General features: G+C 41.5%; 1 protein-coding gene across 1 annotated transcript in view; it reads right to left on the bottom strand.

Moving 5' to 3' along the window:
* Window positions 1-1750: 1750 nt before the first annotated feature.
* LOC106817642 (cathepsin B-like) overlaps window positions 1751-9064 on the bottom strand; it is an 11956-nt gene continuing 4642 nt past the window's right edge. The window contains 6 exon segments of the mRNA XM_014822329.1: window positions 1751-2114; window positions 6782-6910; window positions 7447-7500; window positions 7503-7562; window positions 7857-8086; window positions 8345-8460. Coding sequence (XP_014677815.1) covers window positions 2038-2114; window positions 6782-6910; window positions 7447-7500; window positions 7503-7562; window positions 7857-8086; window positions 8345-8460 — 666 coding nt within the window. The 3' untranslated portion in view covers window positions 1751-2037.

Below are 9064 nucleotides of genomic sequence, written 5' to 3'. Positions count from 1 at the left end.
ATAAATATTTTCAGGATAGGTCAGAAATGGGGTAACTTAGAATTGATTACATTTTGAGTGGTGCATCCGGATCCAATTTATTTTATGTAACTAATTAATTAATTTAATAGAAAATTCCAGGATAGGATCGAGATACTGGGTACTTAGAATTGATTACATTATTCGTGTGCGTCATCCGATCCAAATTAATTGTTTTATGTTTTTATATAAAATATTAATTTTTCCACTTAATTAATTATTACATTAATAAAAAAATTTCACAATTGAGAGAATTCAGCTGCGCTTGGGCGGATGGTCTGTGCTCTCCGAGTGCTTAGTTTACAGCTATATTTATCGCTATATTTATCGCTGCAGATCTGATTGCAGCGACATTCGCATTGTATAGTGTGTCTCCCGCTTTAGTTGTCATGTGTAAACCTTTGCGCACGCACCCTACCATGTGGCTCCATCAGATACATTTCAACGGGAATGCCTGTGATTTTAGTAGATAATCGACTAATCTTGTATCGTCGTAAATTTGAATAGAAAATCATCTCCAACATGAGGTATGCAATACCTTTATGGAACTACCTGTGTTCCCCGCTTTAGTTGTCATGTGTAAACCTTTGCGCACGCACCTACCATCTGGCTCCATCAGATACATTTCAACGGGAATGCCGGTGATTTAGTAGATAATCGACAAATCTTTATCGTGCGTAAATTTGAATAGAAAATCATCTCCGAGCATGAGGTATGCAATACCTTTGTTGGAACTAGCTGTTGTTCCCCGCTTTATTGTCTATGTTGTAACCTTTGCCGCACGGCACACCATCCATCTGGCTGCATCAGATACATTTTCAACGGGATATGGCCTGTGAGATTTAGTAAAAAATATAAGCGCAAATCTTGTATCGTCGTAAAACTTTGTTGAATAGAAAATAATCTCCACCATGAGGTATGCAATACCTTTATGGAACTACCTGTGTTCCCCGCTTTAGTTGTCATGTGTAAACCTTTGCGCACGCACCCTACCATCTGGCTCCATCAGATACATTTCAACGGGAATGCCTGTGATTTTAGTAGATAATCGACAAATCTTGTATCGTCGTAAATTTGAATAGAAAATCATCTCCAACATGAGGTATGCAATACCTGTATAAAATAATCGTTCGAAATATTTGCAATGTTATAATTCCTATATAAATAAGTTCGTCTTGCTATTTACTTGTTTGCAGATATTGCTTATGTAGACACCCTGACACCCATCATTTAAAAACTTTCGTTAACAGAATAAATTTGTTTTTTGCAGCATATGAGTCTGTAAATGACAAATGAAAAATAATATGATATCGCTGTTGTTTTCGTCTGCCAAACTGCCGTGTCTGTAGAATAGTTGCCAATATCAACGCGGCATATGATCAGGATGAAAGGTGGTGTCCATATGATGGTGTTATTGCTGCTCCTACAGGTTATTGTGAGTGCCTTAGGCCCGTTATCAGAAACCAAATTATTCTTAACATTGGTCTTATTAACGCTTACTCGTAGACCCGAACCTGTAGACATTGCGTATGAGAAAGTTCTAACATTACCATGTTTCTGTCAACGTCTAAGAGAGAATGTTAACGTAAAGACTAATGTTAAGTCTAATTTTGTTTTTGACAACGGAGCCATGGTTTGTGTCTGAACAACGTTTACGTTGTGAAAGTTCGGTTTTATTCAGATCACACTAGCTTCTAAACATTTAAGCATATATATGAATTAAACGAATACATTTCATACAGGTTTCTTGTATTTTTTCATGTGCCTTTGAAAATACATTTATATTATTTAAGCGTGATTTTAAACTCAATTTGAATCAAATTGACTACACTCCATAACATTAAGTGCAGTACATAGAGCTATGACATTATTAGTTTTACGTCACATGTTCTTTAATGCGTAACCGTTTACTCTCTGATTGAATCTCTTTTGATATGATTCATATTTATTTGGATTTCAGACTGATCTTTTTAACATCTATTACAGCGGTTTACATACATCCTTTTGTTGCCAAGCTTATTATGACAGCGGAACTCCAGCGGAAATCTCGCTCTCAATACCGCATTCATCCTTTCCCCGCAATATCTTGAAGAATCCTGTACAGTAGGATAAATAAATATATGAGGACAACACGCAACCGTACACGAGCTTACACGTCATTGCTAAGTAATTGCTAAGTCACTGCTAAGTAACGGTCGCGTGTTTTTGTCGTGAAATGATCACCGGTTTTATTCTTTAAGCTTTCTGCGAATGAAAATGAGAACTAATTTTTCTTGTAGGAGTCATTACGTCTTAGCCATGAGGCGCGCCACCCCCAAAAAAGTTTAGGGGCCGTTTGGAGATGGCCTCCTGCCGTCCATCGCGAAATGTTGGTTGGATTGCGCCCAGTTTTCGCGGAGTTCGTTTTCAGACCCCTGTCTAAGGTATCTGTCTAAGTGGACAAAAAGGGGGCGGCATATTCGCTGTTAGGGCGCGGCTTCGCCGCGAGCTGTGCGCTGCGTGCAAAAACCGGGGCCACAAGTCCGTCAAGCCGGCCGATGTTATAATGCATAGAACAGGAACTGTTGGAGCCATTTTTGGAGCCGTGTGGCGACAGTAGATCGCGTGTAGTCTGTCCGCTCTATTATTACCTCCGCCAGGGGCTTGGCGGAGGTTATGTTTTTACCGGTGTGTGTTTGAGTGTTGGTTTGTGGGTTTGTGGGTTTGTGTACGCTCGCTGATTGGCTGATTGGCCCGTCACCGCCGCCGCGGCCGCGCCGGAACCGCCTGTATCATACAGGTCAAGCCTAACTAAAAAAGTTATAGACGGATCGTCATAAAATTATCAGGATACGTCAGAAATGGGCTAACTTAGAATTGATGAGATTTTGGTGGTGATCCGGATCCAATTAATTAATTCATTAATTAATAAAATTTTCAGGATAGGTCAGAAATGGGCTAACTTGGAATTGATGAGATTTTGGTGGTGATCCGGATCCAATTAATTAATTCATTAATTAATAAAATTTTCAGGATAGGTCAGAAATGGGGTAACTTAGAACTGATTAGATTTTGGTGGTGATCCGGATCCAATTAATTAATTCATTAATTAATAAAATTTTCAGGATAGGTCAGAAATGGGGTAACTTAGAATTGATTACATTTTGGTGGTGATCCGGATCCAATTATTTAATTAACTAATTAATTAATTAATAAAATTTCCANTACTGGTTTATCTATTATCCGGTATCGTAGCACGGTATAAACGAATCGAAACACCTACCAGATAAAAATATACTCACAGACGCGCGCGTAGAGCTTCTAACTTAGTTTCCAATTTTACATCAAATATATCGTGACATAATAGATAACTTTTTTGTTTGACGTGTTCTAGTTTAGTGATATTCAATAATGGTTGGCGAAAACAATAGACATCATTTGCTGTCATTATTTGCGTTATTGGACAAGATACGAAACAATGTAATCATCCGTTTCTCTCAAATAGCAGCAATTTCGTACCTGTCACATATGTTTACTCACGACATTACATGCATGCACACATCATAAGCGCGGCAGTTGAGGTGCTGTGTGTGTGTGTGTGTGTGTGTGTGTGCGTGTTGTGTGTTGTGTGTGTGTGCGTGCGCGTGCGTGCGTGCGTGCGTGCGTGTGTGTGTGTGTCGCGTTCGTTGCGTGTGGTGTGTGTTGTTCTCCGTGTGGTGTGCTGTGTGTGTGCGTGTGCCGTGGTACGGTGGTGTTGTGCGCGTCGCTGTTGTGAGCGTGTGTGTGCTGTGTACGTGCGACGTGCTGCTGCTATGCTGCGTGCGCTGTGTCTGTCTGTATGTAGGTGGTGTCCGTGCGCTGCGCCGTGGTTCGGGTGTGCTGCCGTGCGATGACGTGTGCGTGTCGCGTGTGCGTGGCGTGCTGCGGGCGTGTGCGTTTTGGTGCGTTGTGATGTTTGTGTGTGGGCTGGCGTACACCCGCTGCAGTCGCGTGTCTTGCGTGTGCGTGCGCGTGTGCGTTGCGCGAGCGTTAGTGCGCGAGTTGTGGTGTGATGTGTTGTAGTGTGGCGTTGCGGCGTGTTTGTGGTGTGTGTGTGTGCGCGCGTGCGGTGTTGTGCTTTACAGTGGTCGCGTGTTTGTGTTGTGGCGCGGTGGTGTGCGTATGTAGTGTGTGTGTGTGGCGTGCCGTTTGCGTGTGCGGGCGTGTGCGTGTGCGTGTGCGGCGCGCGCGCGTGTGTGTATGTGTGTGGGTACGGGCATGTTGCGTCTATATTCGGATAAAAACATCATTTTACATTCGAGTTAGGTGGAGAGGGAGAGGCTCTCGCTTGCATAACTGTTACGTTAAACAATAAACAAATCAAACAGAACGGGGTAACTTTTAAACAATGATCGGTTTAGTATATTATACTCCTCAAGTTAACAGAATTTACGCAGAAACATCAGCAGCCATGCACGAAGGTAATGCCATCCCCATAGGTAACAATAATTATTTTTAAATATAGTTGCAATCGTAGTAAATTAGTTTAAAATATTAAGTAATTATATAGTTGTATTGCGGTAGAAAGGATTTAAAACACGCGACGCGACGGCAATTGTGGAAAACAAATGTGCGACGTCGTATATAGATTATCTGTACTCTCAGCACGCCGCGCGAGGGCGAATATGGAACATATATAAGCCCTCTTGTCGTGCGCCCCCTGCACACGTGAGTTAATTTTTACTCAAGTAAAATGACGCATGAGTCATTTACCCACGCCGTTATATTTCAGCGTCCGCCCGCAAAACTGTGAGTACAAATTCTTTTTTCCCACGTTATAAGTGTAATGCAGATAACGTTACTGGCGCCAGCAATACTGGGCGCACAAGATTAAACGCATTCTGTGAGTACCAGTGTTGAGGTAAATGACGTGCGCGCACACGTTGAGTAAAATGACGTATGAGTCAAAAATTATCAAACACGTTTGATATTGAGTAAAATAACGCATGCGTCAAATTACTCACGTGTGCTCCGGGCTTTATACAATTTTCACATAGTTAGTTATTCAGCACTGTTGCAGCCAATTGCGCGACTCCATGTATGGCCAAGCATGCGACGAAAAAGTCAGCTATATGAAAACCGAGGGACGATAGACGCAGACACGACAATTTAAACGTCATACTATCCCGTGACGATCGGCTGATAAAGTCAATATATGTTCTACACAGCAGATATTTGCTGTGATACAACAGAAACATATGCCGTTGTTTCCGTTCACGTTCAACGCTCAGAGCAGATGCCGTCTTCGTGGATATTTTAAAAATCACGTGAACACTAGGTGTGAACACTAGTTTATCAATGAGGCATAACAGTCTTTTGCAACACAGCCGACTCTCTGACATTGGAATAAAACATTCGTCTCGGGTAGCAAACATATTTAGATCTCAATGACAGTTGTTGAAAGACAAATGNAGTAACCCTGTAAAAATAATTCTTTTCTTACATGTTTAGGAATGTTGAAGGAAAAGAACGAAGGGTACAACAATAGCTCGGTGTCGCGTTGTTCTGGTTCATCTATTTTCCGGTATCGTAGCACGGTATAAACGAATCGAAACACCTACCAGATAAAAATATACTCACAGTCGCGCGCGTAGAGCTTCTAACTTAGTTTCCAATTTTACATCAAATATATCGTGACATAATAGGTAATTGCTTGCGTCTACCTTCATAAACTTTCTTGGATGTTCTATTACGCGAAATTATGCATGATAGAAGAGGAAAATAAGTGATAATCTAAACTAAACTATTACGCTCATCGTATATGTGGTTATTTCTTAGTGCGTCTTATAAGGCTTCAGTGATGTGTAGTGTGTTGATTATCGCGTTCAACTGTTGTTATTGCTTGCTCAAACATCGCTTCCTAGAAAACGAATCCCTCGTTATTTCCGCGGATGCGTCTCTCTGTAACATCCTATACATTATCTGCATGCGTGAAGCTACGAATTATTGTAATAGGTATGCTCTGGCAAATGTGATGCAAGCTGCGCGCTAATGTTGTTGAGCCGTGTGCAAGCACCTGATCAACCTGATTACCTGAGCAAGCACTCGGGATCACGCGAGCTTTTGTGAAAATGCGTAATTAGGTGCAACAGTGTATCGTATAGAATATAACGCAGCGAGACAACTGATTTTCAATGGCTTTCTGTTGGCAATTTATTTTACGTTAAGTGTATTATTATTATCATTATCGTCGTCGTCGCCGCCGCCACCGTCGCCGTCGTTGTCATCACCATTGCATTATATGCATGTCGCGGTTGCAGCTGACAGGTCTATGGCAGGGGCGTGTACAGGGGGGGGGGGGCCTGCTCCGCGCAGAAAAACGCATCTAAGGGGGGTCTACGCATCCCCAGACCCCCCCCCCTTCGCGTGCTCGCAAGTTTGTGTTACGGTTAGACCCCCCCCCCCGGTACAAATCCTGTACACGCCCCTGTATGGCGGAGGCGAGGGCAAGCGGTTGGAGGTTATGTTTGCATCGCCGTGCATTGCGGTCATGTTGCTACAGGCGGTCATGTCGCTACAGGCGGTCATGTCGCCACAGGCGGTCATGTCGCCACAGGCGGTCATGTTGCTATAGGTGGTCATGTTGCTGTAGGTAGTCGTGTTGCTGTAAGTAGTCATGTTTCTGCAGGTAGTCATGTTTCTGCAGGTAGACATGTTTCTGCAGGTAGACATGTTGTTACAGGCGGTCATGACGTTGCAATCAGATAACATGAGGATTACAACGTGATTGCTGGTGTTACAATACCTTGATCGCCCCAGTCAGAGTTCCACGAATTAGCAACCAGCCAATAGGGCGTGCCACCCTCGACACCCCAGCCCAGGATCTTAATGGCGTGGCCTCCGAGTTCCTCTCCGGTTACGTGTTGGTAAACACCTGCATCACGGAAAAAATTATGTTATGACATCAGTGATTTGTGCGAAACGCGAAGAGAACACATCGCTTCGCGTTCTTTTCTATTTACTTCATTGAAATAAACAATGAACCTACAAACAACGCAACGAACAACGGCATAACACACCAACACACCGATACCAAAATACGAAACAGAGTTTGAACATCCCGTTATCGCGATATCAGATATGACTTAGCAGGCGAGCGTTTGCTGTTCATTTACTGTTACTTATAGAGCCTATAACAGCAGGAACTCCTAATAATTTTTATGCTGAAGTAATCAGCAATATGTACGCGAACAGATGAGTCTAAATTTATTCATTTTTCGATTTATTTAAGAAATGATCGTTTTAAGTTTATCGTTGGGATGAAGGAATTGGACTAAGGGTTATGGTTAGATCTCGAGTCCGTGTTGGTAGCAACGGCCTAGACAAAGCTAATAAGATCAAAACAGTCATGTCCTACAGCCACAACACAATTAATAATAACTACTACACTACATACAATTGTGTCCATACGCAGTATTGTAGCTAAGGAAGTCGCGTAGACACTAAAGGCTGCCTCCACTGGCCTTTAGTCATGATCTCAGTTTGAATCTGTGTCACCTCGCTACTGACGCTGTACGAAGACGCACCTCATCATGCGTGTTAGACAAGAAACGTTATAATAATTACTCACGAGCATAGAATGTTTACTCAGGTAGAGAAATCACTTATTAACTAAAGTGTTACATAGTAATCCTCATATATATATATATTATATATATATATATATATATATATATATATATATAAAATGCACATGGCAGCATTGGTGTTCATTAGTGGGTAATTATTTCTAGTTATTCACTCATTCGTTTAATTTATCGTCGTCTTCATTTGTAACGCTTTATCCTCGGAACACGTAAGTCTAATACGCTGATAACTACCGAAATGAAGATCCTGCTCGTAGGATAAGGGAAATCCGCTCTCGCACTCCTTCGTGCAAAGTGGAGTCGGCAGAATGTCAGGACAGGGTGGCTTAGTTCCGTTTACGTGATGGTCGCAAGTAGGTAAGGAGTACGGTCGGCAGCCTTGCTTGCTGTTGCACTGCCCACCACTGACAAGTCCGACGTTCGTCCAGTAATCCCAGGCACTACTCGGAAAGCCTCCAGAGCACCTGTAATAATGTGCAGAGTAAGTATAACTATAATATACAAGTAAGTATAACTTTTAAAATATGCAGTCACGCAGCGGACTCGCTCTTCTTTGCTTAGTGCTATTGAAATCATGTTAGCACGACAATAAGCCCAAGTGAAAACGGATCGTTTAATGTTTATTATTATTATTATTATTATTATTATTATTATTATTGTTGTTATTCTTATTTTATTCATTACTCAGTGAGAGAGAGAGAGAGAGAGAGATATATAATAACCCAAATCCGCATTCTTGACAGCAGGTGAGCAGGTCCTCTGCGGAAACGTGTACGTTTGTGTTGCCACCTGACGCGATGCAGTAGCGATCCGACATCGCCTCAACAGCGCCGAACGCCTACAAGCAACATGTAAAATCTTGTATGAATCTATTACAATACAAGAAAAGGTAGTGTATGAAAAGATTGTGTTTCCAATATTGACTATATATAGCAACCAAAGAACAAGATTTTGTGTAATTTTTTTATTAAATTATTGATACTTATCTCTGTTACATAACCGTAGAATGAATACATGCATTACCGCATGAATTATCTCGCCTTCAAATATTCTAATGTAAAATTTTATGTAAGCCCAACAAATATATACCATATTTGGCGTCACCTGACCGATCCTAAGAGAAACTGTCGGTCCTATATTTATTACCGAAGTTGTCGTGTTTTTTGTTTAAAAAAATGCAATAAGTAATTTATCTAATTTCACCAGCAGGAAATGTGATAAAACTTTTTTTTCCTTTGTCGGCCTTGTTCTATAATTATTCGTTCAAATAACATAGAAGTATTTCTTCCACGTAACCATAGACGGTCATATGAAAACTGTAAACAGAGTCACACGTTTGGATCACAAGTTTGGTACGCAATGTTCGGGATGAAAGCATTCCTTTGATATCGTCAATCTTGTATCTCAGTGAAATTACACAGTGCACGGAGTTAACAATTAAA

The sequence above is a fragment of the Priapulus caudatus genome, unplaced genomic scaffold (assembly GCF_000485595.1).
Source record: "Priapulus caudatus unplaced genomic scaffold, Priapulus_caudatus-5.0.1 Scaffold1811, whole genome shotgun sequence".
NCBI classification, from domain to species: domain Eukaryota; kingdom Metazoa; phylum Priapulida; class Priapulimorpha; order Priapulimorphida; family Priapulidae; genus Priapulus; species Priapulus caudatus.
This window is presented reverse-complemented; position numbering and strand designations above follow the sequence as displayed.